At 33.7% G+C, this 18,282-nt stretch overlaps 1 protein-coding gene across 4 annotated transcripts in view; it reads left to right on the forward strand.

The window, feature by feature from the left end:
- Positions 1-9,774: 9,774 nt before the first annotated feature.
- Positions 9,775-18,282, forward strand: part of sgsm2 (small G protein signaling modulator 2) — a 112,994-nt gene continuing 104,486 nt past the window's right edge. For all 4 annotated transcript variants that reach the window (XM_028464684.1, XM_028464686.1, XM_028464687.1 and 1 more), the window contains exon 1: positions 9,775-9,972. In XM_028464684.1, coding sequence (XP_028320485.1) covers positions 9,913-9,972 — 60 coding nt within the window. In that variant the 5' untranslated portion in view covers positions 9,775-9,912. The remainder of the gene's footprint in view (positions 9,973-18,282) is intronic.

An 18,282-nucleotide genomic window follows, 5' to 3' on the forward strand; every position in this document is an offset into this window, starting at 1 on the left:
GTATATAGTAGACAGTATATACTATAGTATATAGTAGACAGTATATAATATAGTATATAGTAGACAGTATATAATATAGTATATAGTAGACAGTATATACTATAGTATATAGTAGACAGTATATACTATAGTATATAGTAGACAGTATATACTATAGTATGTAGTAGACAGTATATACTATAGTATATAGTAGACATATACTATAGTAGACAGTATATATTAAAGTATATAGTAGACATATACTATAGTATATCGTAGACAGTATATACTATAGTATATAGTAGACATATACTATAGTATATAGTAGACATATACTATAGTATATAGTAGACAGTATATAATATAGTATATAGTAGACAGTATATACTATAGTATATAGTAGACGCTATATACTATAGTATATAGTAGACAGTATATAATATAGTATATAGTAGACAGTATATACTATAGTATATAGTAGACATTATAAACTATAGTATATAGTAGACAGTTTATACTATAGTATATAGTAGACATTATATACTATAGTATATAGTAGACAGTATGTACTATACTATATAGTAGACATTATATACTATAGTATATAGTAGACAGTATATACTATAGTATATAGTAGACAGTATATAGTAGACAGTATATACTATAGTATATAGTAGACATTATATACTATAGTATATAGTAGACAGTATATAATATAGTATATAGTAGACATTATATACTATATTATATAGTAGACAGTATATAATATAGTATATAGTAGACAGTATATACTATAGTATATAGTAGACATTATATACTATAGTATATAGTAGACAGTATATACTATAGTATATAGTAGACATTATATACTATAGTATATAGTAGACAGTATATAATATAGTATATAGTAGACAGTATTTACTATAGTATATAGTAGACAGTATATACTATAGTATATAGTAGAAGGTATATACTATAGTATATAGTAGACAGTATATAATATAGTATATAGTAGACATATACTATAGTATATAGTATATAGTAGACAGTATATAATATAGTATATAGTAGACAGTATATAATATAGTATATAGTAGACAGTATATACTATAGTATATAGTAGACAGTATATACTATAGTATATAGTAGACAGTATATACTATAGTATATAGTAGACATTATATACTATAGTATATAGTAGACAGTATATACTATACTATATAGTAGACATATACTATAGTATATAGTAGACATTATATACTATAGTATATAGTAGACAGTATATACTATAGTATATAGTAGACATATTCTATAGTATATAGTAGACAGTATATAATATAGTATATAGTAGACAGTATATACTATAGTATATAGTAGACATTATATACTATAGTATATAGTAGACAGTATATAATATAGTATATAGTAGACAGTATATACTATAGTATATAGTAGACATTATATACTATAGTATATAGTAGACAGTATATACTATAGTATATAGTAGACATTATATACTATAGTATATAGTAGACAGTATATAATATAGTATATAGTAGACAGTATTTACTATAGTATATAGTAGACAGTATATACTATAGTATATAGTAGAAGGTATATACTATAGTATATAGTAGACATATACTATAGTATATAGTAGACATATACTATAGTATATAGTAGACAGTATATACTATAGTATATAAATGGTAAATGGACTTGATTTATATAGCGCTTTATCCCCACACTGAAGCAGTCTCAAAGCGCTTTACACATCAGCTCATTCACCCAATCACTCTCACATTCACACACCAATGGGACAGGACTGACATGCAAGGCGCTAGTCGACCACTGGGAGCAACTTAGGGTTCAGTGTCTTGCCCAATGACACTTCGACACATAGTCAGGTACTGGGATCGAACCCCCAACCTCTCGATCAGAGGACGACCCACTACCACCTGAGCCACGGTCGCATTATATACTATAGTATATAGTAGACAGTATATACTATAGTATATAGTAGACATTATATACTACAGTATATAGTAGACAGTATATAATATAGTATATAGTAGACAGTATATACTATAGTATATAGTAGACAGTATATACTATAGTATATAGTAGAAGGTATATACTATAGTATATAGTAGACATATACTATAGTATATAGTAGACAGTATATAATATAGTATATAGTAGACAGTATATACTATAGTATATAGTAGACAGTATATAATATAGTATATAGTAGACAGTATATACTATAGTATATAGTAGACAGTATATACTATAGTATATAGTAGACAGTATATACTATAGTATATAGTAGACAGTATATAATATAGTATATAGTAGACAGTATATAATATAGTATATAGTAGACATATACTATAGTATATAGTAGACAGTATATAATATAGTATATAGTAGACAGTATATAATATAGTATATAGTAGACAGTATATAATATAGTATATAGTAGACAGTATATACTATAGTATATAGTAGACATTATATACTATAGTATATAGTAGACAGTATATACTATAGTATATAGTAGACATTATATACTATAGTATATAGTAGACAGTATATAATATAGTATATAGTAGACATATACTATAGTATATAGTAGACAGTATATAATATAGTATATAGTAGACAGTATATAATATAGTATATAGTAGACAGTATATAATATAGTATATAGTAGACAGTATATAATATAGTATATAGTAGACATTATATACTATAGTATATAGTAGACAGTATATACTATAGTATATAGTAGACATTATATACTATAGTATATAGTAGACAGTATATAATATAGTATATAGTAGACAGTATATACTATAGTATATAGTAGACAGTATATAATATAGTATATAGTAGACAGTATATACTATAGTATATAGTAGACATATACTATAGTATATAGTAGACAGTATATAATATAGTATATAGTAGACATATACTATAGTATATAGTAGACAGTATATAATATAGTATATAGTAGACAGTATATAATATAGTATATAGTAGACGCTATATACTATAGTATATAGTAGACATATACTATAGTATATAGTGACAGTATATAATATAGTATAGTAGACATTATAAACTATAGTATATAGTAGACAGTGTATACTATAGTATATAGTAGACATTATATACTATAGTATATAGTAGACAGTATGTACTATACTATATAGTAGACATTATATACTATAGTATATAGTATATACTGTTTATCTACTATAGTATATACTGTCTACTATATACTATAGTTTATAATGTCTACTATATACTATAGTATATAGTAGACAGTATATACTATAGTATATAGTAGACAGTATATACTATAGTATATAGTAGACAGTATATACTATAGTATATAGTAGACAGTATATACTATAGTATATAGTAAACAGTATATACTATAGTATATAGTAGACATATACTATAGTATATAGTAGACAGTATATAATATAGTATATAGTAGAAATATACTATAGTATATACTATAGTATATACTATAGTATATAGTAGACAGTATATACTATAGTATATAGTAGACATATATTATAGTATATAGTAGACAGTATATACTATAGTATATAGTAGACAGTATATACTATAGTATATAGTAGACAGTATATAATATAGTATATAGTAGACAGTATATAATATAGTATATAGTAGACAGTATATACTATAGTATATAGTAGACAGTATATACTATAGTATATAGTAGACAGTATATACTATAGTATATAGTAGACAGTATATAATATAGTATATAGTAGACAGTATATAATATAGTATATAGTAGACAGTATATACTATAGTATATAGTAGACAGTATATACTATAGTATATAGTAGACAGTATATACTATAGTATATAGTAGACAGTATATACTATAGTATATAGTAGACAGTATATACTATAGTATATAGTAGACAGTATATACTATAGTATATAGTAAACAGTGTATACTATAGTATATAGTAGACAGTATATACTATAGTATATAGTAGACATATACTATAGTATATAGTAGACATATACTATAGTATATAGTAGACAGTATATACTATAGTATATAGTAGACATATACTATAGTATATAGTAGACAGTATATATTAAAGTATATAGTAGACATATACTATAGTATATCGTAGACAGTATATACTATAGTATATAGTAGACAGTATATACTATAGTATATAGTAGACATTATATATACTATAGTATATAGTATATCCTGTTTATCTACTATAGTTTATAATGTCTACTATATACTATAGTATATATACTGTCTACTATAGACTATATATGATGATGAGCGTTCCCACTGAAGTATACTTCCAAATTTCCCAAGATGCATCTGGATCCTCCAGCGTTAAAAACCTTGTTCACACTGAGGCTAAATATCTCTGTTGATTTTGCACCTTTATTTTGAAAATTCTGAAAACTTTTGAAGTGAGAAAGTGACCAAGTAGAATATCAACATGTGCTCATTTGATCCATAAAACTCACATAGACATATTTCATTCACACATTTTCAGAGACCCTCCATTGGTCTACTGACTACACTTCCTGTTCACTTCAAAATAAGAGCCCTATTTACAAAACAGTTAAAAAAAAACAAAGAAAAGAAAGGAAGACGGGATGTTTGATTTGTAGCTTGAAGCTGGTCCCAGGACCATTTTACATTCAGCTCCCAATGCATCATGGGATGGTTGAGTATGACTAGTGTGCATACTGTGCATACTTTAAAAATGTCCTTATATAGCACTGTGTCAAACTCAAGGTCAGGGGGCCAAATCCGGCCTTTTAGAGCAACCAATTCGTCCCAAAGCAGAAAGTAAAAAAAGTCAGAGAAACAATGAATTACTGTATAAATGATCATCTATTTCAGGTGTAGATATATTTAAATTTCAATAAAACTCCACAATATTACAGGACTCACATTAACCACTTAATTATATCACATGATGGCAGACATTTTGAATCTCAAATTGTTAAAAGAACTCTTAATTTTTCCCAAATCCTGCAATTTTCTTCAAATTATTCCACAAAATTCCCCCAAATTACATAAAAGTTTGTCACAAAATCAAATAAATGTAAAGTGATGATTTTGTAGGAACTGAAATCTGTCATTTATTGCTTTGATATGATCAGTTTTGTACATGTTTGATCATTTATTTTTATCTAACTGTGTTAGAAATAATATGGTCACTCTATCTTTACACATTTTCTTTTATAGCTTTATTTTTTCTAACTTTAGACAAAAACTATGAATAAAACTAAAATAAGAATCAGTAATATCTGTTTATATACAGTAAATATATAAATAAAGAGGAAGTGATGAGCGCGTAGACACTGTGGATGCAACATTTCTGCTCTACATGCAGGGTTTCTATGGCAACCAAGAATGGCTGTGAGGTTACAGGATTAAATGAGGACATGATGAGCTGTCGTGATCTTTGGAAACATCAAAGTCTGAAGGAATGACTTTATTTAATTTAACATGAATGTATATACAGTATAATTACATCACATTCTTTTTCTCTTCTTTGTTAATCTGATGTTAAGGTTTAAATGTTTTTTTTCAGGAAATTGATTGTGATAGAATTCACAAGGAAACATCAAAGTGATCAGCAGATGCCTCTGAGGAAGACTGGCAGTTGACAGTCGAAACATGTCAGGGGATCAAAGTAAATTTCCTCAAAAAAGTTGACTAAATAACTGAAGCCTTAACATATTGAAGTCCCTAAGTTTGTGTTTTACACAACGTATAAATGATACATACAGTATGTAATAATAACAGATATATGATCAGTCCCTGCAGGATTTACTCTTTTACATTTCATTGATTTTGTGACAAATTTTGATGAAATTTCATGAAATAATTCCAGGAAACTTGAGTTCTTAGAAGAATTTGAGAAATAAAATGACGGCAGTCGTGATGAAAACATGAGTTATTTAGTCATTTAGTCAAAAATGTATGTTTTTTCTGTCTTTTTAACTTGTTCCTGTGGGTCTTAAAGCAGTGGTTCTCAACCTTTTCAGCCTGCGACCCCCAAAATAAGGGGGAATAAAGGGGAGAGATTTTTGGGGTCCATCCATAAAGTCAGTAAAATGATGGTCCATTGTTCTATGAATCTGTGATAACCACATTTATTTATTCATCTGAATAATATCCACTGTTATCAGGAACGTTTATTATTATTATTATATTCATCTTAAAGATGGAAATCATGGTTTTAATCACTAATAAAATGGTTCAAAGTGACCAAAAATGGTGGAAAAGGAGGTGAAATGGGATTTTAAAAAACCACAGAAATTAGTTAAAGTTGTAAATTAAAGTGGATAAAAACAGACAGAAAAAATGATTAAAAAGGTTCAAAGTGTTAATATTGGAACAATTATTTTTCAAATGACAAATGGTGAATGTGGTTAAATGAGCTAAAATAATGATGAAATATGATGAAAAGAGGTTAAAAGTGACAATAATGGTCAACATATGTGACATTAGGTGTAAAAGTGGTAGAAATGGTTTATAAGTGATGAACATGTCTGGAAAGTGGAAAAAATGTGTAGAAAAGTCATTAAAATGTGATGTAAAAGTGTCAGAAATGTGAGAAATGTAGCAAAAATACATTAAAAGGAGAAAAAATATGGCAAGAAAAAAGATAAAAATGGGTTAAAATATGGTGAGTTTGGTGTAAAGGGTAAAAATGAGCAAAAATGGGCTGAAATTGTTTTTTGAAGGCATCTGGCGACCCTCTCCCAGTTGCTTGCGACCCCAAATGAGGTCCTGAGCCCAAGGTTGAGAGCCGCCATCTAAAGGGCCTGATGTTGATCTCCACAATCCAAACGCACAGTCAGCAGATACTGGAACTAATGGAAGGATTAGGGTCACAGTGACCCCACAGATGAAACGTTATGGGCTCAGTCTGAAAACGCTCCGTTAGGCTCGATCTGCTCAGGGCCTCCATCACATTTACATTAATCTGATTCCCTTCATCAGAAAACAGATTAAATATTTCATACAGGAAGTTATTGTTTGTTGTTGATTGTTCACAAACTGTTGGAATAATAAATGATAGTTTAAGTCAAAAATATGAACAGTTTATCCAAAGAAAGCTGCATATTTCAGGTGTAAGATCATAATTGTGCTCTAGTTGCACTTCTACATATGAATAAGTGATAAAATATGTACAACACTGATAATATTAAATCAATAAGTGACAGATATCATTCTCTGCAGGATCTTCACTTTACATTGATTTATTTATTTTGTGTAATTTTGTATCATCATGTGATATAATCACAGGGTAAATGTGAGCTCTGCTAATATTGTTGAGTTTCATTGATTTGTGTATTAATTTAATAATATTTGTAGCTGAATTAGTCATTTACACAATTAGTCATGGTTTCTATGACTTCTTGTCTTTCTGCTGAGGGCCAAAATGGACACTCTAATGGGCCGGATTTGGCCCCCGGGCCTTAAGTTTGACATTTGGTTGAATTAAAAAACATTGTTTTTCTTTATTACTTTGATCTAGAATTAGAAATGATAAAAAACATAAAGCAGCACAAAACTGTACTCCACTGTGTCCTGGTGGCTGTGAGGATAATCTAATCTAATTACAATGTAATTATAATGCAATTCTAATGTAATTACATCCAATGTAATTCTAATATAATTACAATCTCATCTAATTGTAATGCAATTTAAATTTTATTCTAATCAAATCTAGCTCTAATCTGATGTTATTCTAATCTAATGTAGTTCTAATCGGATCTAGTTTTAATGTAGTTCTAATTATAATTTAATTTTAATGTACTTCTAATTACAATCTAATTATAATCTAACCCAATCAAATTCTAATGTAGTTCTAATGTAATTCCAATCTAATTCTAATCAAATTACAATGTTGTTTTAATCTAATCTTATTCTAATATAATTTTAATGTATTTATAATTTGATTTTATTTTAATCTAATTCAATCTAATTCTAATGTAGTTCTAATCTGATCTAATCTAATGCTAATGTAGTTCTAATCTGATCTAATCTAATTCTAATGTAGTTCTAATCTGATCTAATCTAATTCTAATGTAGTTCTAATCTGATCTAATCTAATTCTAATGTAGTTCTAATCTGATCTAATCTAATTCTAATGTAGTTCTAATCTGATCTAATCTAATTCTAATGTAGTTCTAATCTGATCTAATCTAATTCTAATGTAGTTCTAATCTGATCTAATCTAATTCTAATGTAGTTCTAATCTGATCTAATCTAATGCTAATGTAGTTCTAATCTGATCTAATCTAATTCTAATGTAGTTCTAATCTGATCTAATCTAATTCTAATGTAGTTCTAATCTGATCTAATCTAATTCTAATGTAGTTCTAATCTGATCTAATCTAATTCTAATGTAGTTACTGTATCTACAGATGAATAATAAATAACAGTCTTTAGCAGAAGCCACAGATATTTTTATGATAGAGAATCACTCCATACATTAAATAACAGCTACTGTACATTCTATTTATGAACACATCCATCCATCCATCCATCCATCATCCATCCATCCATCCATCCATCCCGAGGCATTCCCAGACTAGCTGAGGGACATAGTCTCTCCAGCGTGTCCTGGGTCTCCTACCAGAGGGACGTGCCCTGAACACCTCACTAGGGGAGGAGTCGCAGCTCTACTCTGAGCTCCTCCTGGATGACTGCATTTCTCACCCTATTTTCTTAATCCCCCCCTAGTGGCAGGTCAGCAGAAAGCAGGAATGAAGGTAGAGAGGAAGTTGTGAAGAGAGGGTTAAAGCAGAAATAAATACAAAGTATATAAATTAGAAAATCATAGAAAAATAAGCATTTCTCTGCTCTGACATTCTGGGGGCGTGTCAGTTAGAGGCGCTGGAGACACGCCCACGCACGGGAAGAGCACCGCCTCCGTGTACTGTGTCTATGGGAGAGAGCAGTGTGAAAGCAGCTCCAGCGTCGATAATGCTACATTGGTTTTCTAAACAGGCTCAGATCAGGCCAAAGATGTGCTCCGCCCCAGTCCGTATGTGTGCATCCCTCCCAGGTACAGTCAGGACGGCGCCCGCTAGAGGCAATAAACTACATTGCGATGTAAAAAAGTGCTAATTTCATGGAAAATAAGTAATAAGGGTTAATAAGGGCTCAGTTATGTTTTATGATTTTTGACCCACTGAACACAGACATTTGAAACACACTTTGTGAATAATTACATTTTAAACGTTTGAATGGTTTTTAAATGTTTTAAGGAAAACCTTTATGACTTATTTAATGTGTTTAAAAGAAAATGGCTGAATTTACTTTACACTGTCTTTAGAAATTGGCCATCGTCAGCTTCCGTAGGTTTGACTTTATCACAATATTCTAGTTTGAGTTTTTTTCTCAAAATTTCAACTTTAATCTTGTCTTTTTGACTTTTATCTCGACATTACATTTCAACTTCATTCTTGAAATTTCTTCTTTAATCTCTGCATTTAGATTTGATTCTTGCCCAAAATTATTTTCCCTAATCTGTTGCCGTAGCAACGACCAGGACCTGATGATTCCATCACCTGTTGGCTTTTCATCCTCAGAGAGAGCTGGATGCTGAGGGGGCGGGGCTGGATGCTGAGGGGGTGTGGCTAGATGCTGTTGCTTAACAACGTCGCCATTGATGGCGGCTGTGCAGGAGGCGGGGCCAGTGACGTCACCGTGCAGCCTCTGCGTGCGTCAGAGTCCAGCTGAGCTGAGGAAGAAGGAAACGGAATCAGAGCCGAGGAGAAGGCTTGGTCCGTGCGTGTGTGTGCGCGTGTCCGTCCGTGTGTGCGTGTGTGTGTGTGTGTGTGTGTGCTGCGGTGCACGGACACGGACTGACGGACATGGACGCCTCACCTGAAGAAGACTACAAACAGAAACTATTATGGAATGTCAAACGAGAGGTGAGCGATATATAGTGTGTGTGTGTGTGTGTGCGCGCGTGTGTGTGTGTGTGTGTGTGTGTGTGTGTTTGTTCCTGGTTGTTCTCCCTCAGAAACAATGGTGGTGCGTTCAGGTTCTCACTAATAAATCAGACTTAAAGCTTCTACTCAGCAGGAGGGAAAGTTCAGCACATTTACTTCCTTCAGCATTAATAAAGCTTTATTATATTATCTTTAAAACAATATCCTTTATTTAACCAGATTTAAATCACATCCAGGAACTACAACTACTAAACTCAAAGTTAAAGATTTATTTATTAGACCTTTCTCAAAGTTTAAAATGATTCAACAGTGATGATAAATAATTAGTGGTGGGACTCAATTAAAAAAATATATGTAATTAAGTAGATACTTTGTAATTAGTTAATCTAAATTAATGGAATAACAATATTTGTATGTTGGTTTATGACTGAATCAATGAAAATAAATTATGTTAAACAACTAAATAATGTTTATTATTTACATCACTGAGTGCTAACATAATGTGTAATATGAATAAATAATATTATGATTGTATTGTTCACAAAACACTAACTTATATTTAACTAAAATATATTTATGCTTTTATGGATTTTTAGTAAACTTTCTAAAACAAATGTGTTTTTGTAATAAAATAAAAACATGACTTAGTCCAGAACATTCCAGAGAAATATAAACTGAACAGTGTAAAATATTTATAATATCTGTGGATATCATGAAATAAACAGAAGAACTGATGAAGATGATGAATTTAGTCTGAAATAGTTTTTCTACACTCTCGGAACTCTCGCTCTCGTTCAGTTCTCACGCGTGAGGTCAAAGGTCAGAGGGATAAACTCTCCACGGCCGACAACAAGTCTAACAGAGATTTAGATTATTTTTCCCGTTGGAGAGTTGATTCTTTGAAAGATTTTTTGCGGACACTAAAGCTAATGCTGCTAAAGCTAATGCTGCACACGAGCTAAAAAACGAGGTTTTTCCTGCTTCATAAACAGTGATCAATCAACTGATCAGTGCGGTTTCACTTATCGACCATCTTTGTGCACTAACTTCAAATTTGTTAATAAGGATGTCTCAATCCGATATTGATATCAGATATCGGTCCGATATCATCCAGAAAACGAATATTGATTTTTTCGGTCTGCATCTAAAATCACCAATATAGGTGCTCTGATAAAATACACACATATATATATATATATATATATATATATATATATATATATATATATATATATTTGGATAGAACTTCTATTCATAGATGACTGTGGTTCACACTCCAACAAAATAGATGGCAGCAATGCAGCAATACGCCTTCACACTCTCGCTCAGATCCCACATGATCACAACAACAACGTGTGTGCGGCGCTACTGGGAGAAGATGAAGTGATGTCGGCCGTGTGGGAATATAATTTTATTAAATTATAGATTGTATATTTTATGTTTAAGGTTAACATTGATGAATAATAAATGGGTCAGTTTTTTTCATACCTACTGTTGCTGACTATTGTTCTCTGAGTGACATCACATGATCAAGACTTTACTAACATTTCATACTACAAAATAAGTCATTATTTTATTTTATCAAAGAATTAAAAAAAATTAAAGTATGTATGATTCATGCTAATATCGGATCAATATCGGTATCGGCCGATATGCAAGGCTGCAATATCGGAATCATATCGGAAATGAAAAAGTTCAGGAGGAAACAGGAGGTACGGTCGCTTTGATGCTGTTTCTCTCATTGGTTTTTACAAAAGTGCTCAGATATGTCAATCAATCAATCAATCAATCATTATTTGTATAGCGCAAATTACAACAAAGGTCATCTCATAGCGCTATCAAAATATAAAAATCAGAATAATAAAGAAAAAACCAAACAAGATCCACATGAACAAGTATTTAGTGACAGTGAGAAGAAACAACTCCCTTTAACAGGAATAAATCTCTGTTAGAACCAGGTTCAGAGGTGGCAGCCATCTGCGTGGACTGGTTGTGGTTAGTAGACAGAAGGACCAACAGAACAGGATATAGAGATAGAACATCAGAGTGTTCCAGACTAGTTGAGACGTGAACCACATATCAGGAAGTGACATCATCAGCTTCACGACACCTGAAACAGAGCAGAGAGAGAAGGATGAGGAGAAGACACTGACTGCAGAAAAACATGATACATTATTATCAAGTCAGCCTGTCTTGGCCTTGGACCTCACTCCCAGTGCCTAGTCAGCACTTATTATAAAGGTGATCAATCTCTTCCTGTTTATTGATAAGCTAACAGTGACTCTAAAGTTTGTAAATGTGACTGTTCACAGACGAACCCATGTCTGCTCTAGTGGTTAGATTATGTTATGATTCAGTCCTGTTAATGACGACTGTAAATCATAACCAGCTACATCAGAATTTGAGTCTCCCTGAGTCCGAATATGTGTAATATTAATAATATAAACACTATTACAATGCTAAAGATCTCTGGAATGAAATTACAAACACTGTTAAGTTGTAAATATCAACAGAGTGGACGAGCTTGTTTACATTTTTATCCCTCTGACCTTTGACCCCCCAGCACGCATGCACAGTTCCAGAGTGTGAAAAGGCTTATAGTCTTTCTACATAGCAGTTGATAAGTTGGGTCAGACGATGCTATCTGTAGCAGCGCTTCTAGCCCCGCCCACATCCTCTACCACAGAGTGGTCGACTGTCACTACAATCATTTATCACTGACTTTGTTCATTTGTCACTCATGGATTTATTATTGGTTCTGAACCCTGTCTGAGTGTCAGTGTGGATTGGAGACACTGTCTGCTCCACCAGGACCATTGTCCCTGCTAGCTGCTACATGTTAGCATTGAGGTGTTAGCTGCTACATGGTTAGCATTGAGGTTCTAGCTGCTATATGCTAGCATTGAGGTACGAGCTGCTACATGTTCGCATTGAGGTGCTAGCTGTTACATGTGAGCATTGATGTGCTAGCTGCTACATGGTTAGCATTGAGGTTCTAGCTGCTATATGCTAGCATTGAGGTACGAGCTGCTACATGTTAGCATTGAGGTACTAGCTGCTACATGTTTGCATTGAGGTTCTAGCTGCTACATGCTAGCATTGAGGTGCTAGCTGCTACATGTTAGCATTGAGGTTCTAGCTGCTACATGCTAGCATTGAGGTACTAGCTGCTACATGTTTGCATTGAGGTTCTAGCTGCTACATGCTAGCATTGAGGTACTAGCTGCTACATGTTTGCATTGAGGTGCTAGCTGCTACATGTTAGCATTGAGGTGCTAGCTGCCTCATGTTAGCATTGAGGTACTAGATTCTACATGTTAGCATTGAGGTGCTAGCTGCTACATGTTTGTATTGAAGTGCTAGCAGCTACCTGTTAGTATTGAGGTGTTAGCTGCTACATGTTAGCATTGAGATGTTAGCTGCGACATGTTAGCATTGAGGTGCTAGCTGCTACATATTAGCATTGAAGTGCTAGCTGCTCATGTTAGCATTAAAGTGCTAGCTGTTACATGTTTAGAATTGAGGTGCTAGCTTCTACATGTTCGCATTGAGGTGCTACTTGTTACATGTTAGCATTGAGCTGTTAGCTACTACGTGTTAATATTTAGGTGCTAGCTGCTACATATTAACATTGAGGTGTAAGCTGCTACATGGTTAGCATTGAGGTGCGAGCTGCTACATGGTTAGCATTGAGGTGCTAGCTGCTACTTGTTTGTATTGAGGTGCTAGCTGTTACATGTTAGCATTGAGGTGTTAGATGCTACATGTTAGCATTGAGGTGCTAGCTGTTACATGTTAGCCTTGAGGTGCTATCTACTACATGTTTAGCATTGAGGTGTTAGCTGCTACATGTTAGCATTGATTTGTTAGCAACTATATGTTTGGCATTTAGGTGCTAGCTACTACACATTTATCATTGAGGTGTTAGCTGCTACATGTTAGCATTGAGGTGTTAGCAAATATATGTTTGGCATTGAGGTGCTAGCTACTACACATTTAGCATTGAGGTGTTAGCTGCTACATGTTAGCATTGAGGTGTTAGCAAACATGTTTGGCATTGAGGTGCTAGCTACTACACATTTAGCATTGAAGTGCTAGCTGCTACATGTTAGCATTGAGGTGCTAGCTGAGACTAGCAGAGCTCCGCTCCACAACTAGACTGTATTTTTCCATCCAGTGTTTTTATTTAAACTAAAATTAACTCCCATGAAGCACAGCAATGACTTCTGTGGTTCTCCTGTTTCTAGTGTTGTGGTCTGTGCATCAGTATTATGGGTATACAGGGAACTCGTGCAATGAGAAGATGTTTGGAGTGCAAAAAAAAGCAATTAACAGCGTTATTTTTTTTGTGCATTATTTTTCTGTAAATAATGAATCACTTTTAACATGATCAAATCCCAGCCCTAGTAATAATGTTTAAAGTATATTCCATTTTTCATAATAAATCGCTGAGTGTTTGAATGTTAAAGTGTCAGTTGTTATTGATCGTGGTGAACATCCACATTGTTTTCCTGCTCAGGAAGCATTCAGTGCTTTGAGGCATTGGTGGAGATCTCAGTAGGAGTTGAACTTGCAACCTCTAAATGACACTTCTGCTTCTCTAACCTTTAGTTAAAAAGTGTGGCATTCAGAGCTGATGGATTATTGTTGGAAAGTTTCAAACAGAGGTGAGAGAGGAGTCATTTTGTCTTTGGGTAGAACGCTGAAGCTGTGGTTGATCTAATGTCAGGTTTCACCTTTCAGGCTCCGCCCCTTTAGTGTGTGGATGGATGAAGGTGACTCAGACTACAGGACTGATGTCTTAGATCCTCACTAGTGTTCATGGACAAAACTGTGTCCAAGCATTGGACACATCAAAGCAATCAGCAGACACTTCTGAGGAAGACTGGCAGTTCACAGTCGAAACATGTCAGGAGATCAAAGTATATTTCCTGAAAAAAATATATCAGGGTTCTCGCCAGGAATTGTTGACAGTGAGTCATGTAGGGGGGCCATCCCAATCCTGACAATATCTAAATTAATAACTAGTGCCGTCAAGTGATTTAAAAAATTGTGCGATTAATTAATCATGCTCTGTAATTAATTATTCTAACTAATCTCTTTTTTTATCGCACCTATAATTTGCTGAGAAACAGCCTCAACTTGAGGTATTTTCATTTAAATTACATTAATGTGGCAGATCAAAGCATTCATATATAACTAAATGTTTTTATAAAGTCATTTATTGTTTGTTTTTAACAGACTTGAACAGATGCAGACGTAGACATTTACATTCCTCTGTATGCGTGACTAGTCCGAGGGCTACGTGTCATATTAATGTGGACTTTAGTTTGTCCAAATTTTATTTAGTCCAAATAATAGAAAATACAAATGAAATAAAACGTCATACGTAGCGCTATAAGTTAGTTATAAACAGTAAAAACACTTTTCTGACACCGAACTTGTTGCTTTTTCTCTCCTTCAGCTAGTACTGTCCGAGTGTGCACGCTAGCTGTCCACGCTAGCTGTCCGTGCTAGCTGTCCGTGCTAGTTGTCCGTGCTAGTTGTCCGTGCTAGTTGTCCATGCTAGTTGTCCGTGCTAGTTGTCCGCGCTAGTTGTCCGTGCTAGTTGTCCGTGCTAGTTGTCCGTGCTTGTTGTCCGTACTAGCAGTCTGTGCTAGTTGTCCGTGCTAGTTGTCCGTACTAGCAGTCCGTGCTAGTTGTCCGTGCTAGTTGTCCGTGCTAGTTGTCCGTGCTAGTTGTCCGTGCTAGTTGTCCGTGTTAGTTGTCCGTGCTAGTAGTCCGTGCTAGTTGTCTGTGCTAGTTGTCTGTGCTAGTTATCCGTACTAGCAGTCCGTACTAGCAGTTCGTACTAGCAGTCCGTGCTAGCAGTCCGTGCTAGTTGTCCGTGCTAGTTGTCCGTGCTAGTTGTCCGTGTTAGTTGTCCGTGCTAGTAGTCCGTGCTAGTAGTCCGTGCTAGTTGTCTGTGCTAGTTGTCTGTGCTAGTTGTCCGTACTAGCAGTTCGTACTAGCAGTTCGTACTAGCAGTTCGTACTAGCAGTCCGTGCTAGCTGTCCGTGCTAGCTGTCCGTGCTAGTTGTCCGTGTTAGTTGTCCGTACTAGCCTCTACATTAAGGTGGTAGCTGAGGCTACAAAGCAAACTCGTTCTTGCACAATTTTTACACAACTCAGCTTTAGTTTTCCATCCAGTGTTTTTAAAAGACAAAATTAATGCAAACAAAACTTAACAGCTCAGCATTCTCCTGTTGTTATTGTAGTCGTTGCATCAGTATTATGGGAATACCGGGAACTCTTAAAGTAATAAAGGTTCCGCCCTGTTTGGAATGCTAAAAAAGCGATTAACGGCGTTATTTTTTTAGCACGTAATTTTTTCCTGTAATTAATTAATTGCAATTAACGCGTTAAAGCCCTAATTATAACCCTCAGAATCAGTAGTTCCTGCATTTTGAAGGCCACATTCTGTGAAGTAAAGCTCTAGTTTCACACAGGCAACATAGGGGCAGCTAAGTGGCTGCAGGGGTCCTCAGGTGAAGGTGGAAGCATCCGAGCAGATCACCTGTATTACATGTACGTGTTTCTGGGTTATTCAGATTAAAAAGAGAGTTTAAACACGCCTGGAAGTCCCTTTGTGACAGAAAAGCCCCCCTACACTGGTTGGAACACATCACATCACAGCGTAGAGAATTATAATCACAGCGTAGGGGCCGAGTACGGTGGCTGGGAAGTGTCAGGTGAATGCATTTACAGAAATGAACACAAATGCAAACAGGTCACAACACGAATGCAAATCGGCCACAACGGAAGTGTTTCCGACGGATCGGTATTACAGACGGACACGTTTCTGGCAGATGTTTTTAACCCACCAGAACAGAGAAGAACAAGAAGAAGACATCGAAACGCGTGTGAAAGTAAGTGAAAGTTGATTAGGATACTCTTATATTTTTCATATCATATCATAATACCCGTCCGTCTGTAATACCGGTCCGTCGGAAACCCTTCAGCAGTGCTGAGACAGACTCACAATCACAATAGTCTCTTAAATATCCATGTGTTTTATTGTAATGTGCAGATGAAAACAATAACAGTGTGTGAATAGCAGAATAAAAGCACTTTGGTGATCACTGATCTCCCTCAGCGAGGCATGAAGTCAGCGTCTATAGACACGCCCACTCATGAATATGCATAAATAGGCCCCTAAACAGCACGTTGCTCAGAAAGTGACTTTCAGAGGCAAAAACTCCAGAAAACAGGCGAGTTTGGGGAAATAAACCTCAAATATGATGTTTTTGGGGTTCTTAGAACTAATGGAGATGGTGAAAAATAACATAATATATGACCTTTAAAGAGGAAGATACCAAATCTACCACAATAGGAACTTCATTTTTTTTTCCACAAAGGCATTTGTATAAAATAAAAGGTTTGTCAAAATGTACAATTATTTTTTAAATAAAACAACACTGAATTCAATTCAATTTAATTTAATGAAAATTCTCATTCTCCAAGTATAGATCGATGCATTTATTAACGTTTAATCTGATTGGTCAGCTATGATGTGATACATTAGGTTTAATCTGATTGGTCAGCTATGATGTGATACATTAGGTTTAATCTGATTGGTCAGCTATGATGTGATACATTAGGTTTAATCTGATTGGTCAGCTATGATGTGATACATTACGTTTAATCTGATTGGTCAGCTATGATGTCATACATTACGTTTAATCTGATTGGTCAGCTATGATGTGATACATTGTTTAATCTGATTGGTCAGCTATGATGTGATACATTAGGTTTAATCTGATTGGTCAGCTATGATGTGATACATTATGTTTAATCTGATTGGTCAGCTATGATGTGATACATTAGGTTTAATCTGATTGGTCAGCTATGATGTGATACATTAGGTTTAATCTGATTGGTCAGCTATGATGTGATACATTACGTTTAATCTGATTGGTCAGCTATGATGTCATACATTTGATTGTTGTCTGGTCATTTCATTTTTTGTAGTTTCACAATGTTTGTTGATTATTGTAAAATTAATAATTTCCTCACGTTGGGTGTAGAAATGTAATGAATTATTTTACTTCTTTTAAAACATACTTAAGTACAAGTAAAATGACTGATTTAGAAAAATACTCAAAAAAGTACAAATCCCCATAACAGCAACTCATTACAGTAGTGTGAGTACTTGTAATCCATTACTTTACTCTAAAAATACGTAATGCTGCGTTCCAGATGTTTCCCAGTTATCTCAAACATGGCTGACCATTAGAATATTCTTTTTTC

This window comes from Gouania willdenowi, chromosome 13, assembly GCF_900634775.1.
Source record: "Gouania willdenowi chromosome 13, fGouWil2.1, whole genome shotgun sequence".
In the NCBI taxonomy this organism is placed as follows: Eukaryota; Metazoa; Chordata; class Actinopteri; order Blenniiformes; family Gobiesocidae; genus Gouania; species Gouania willdenowi.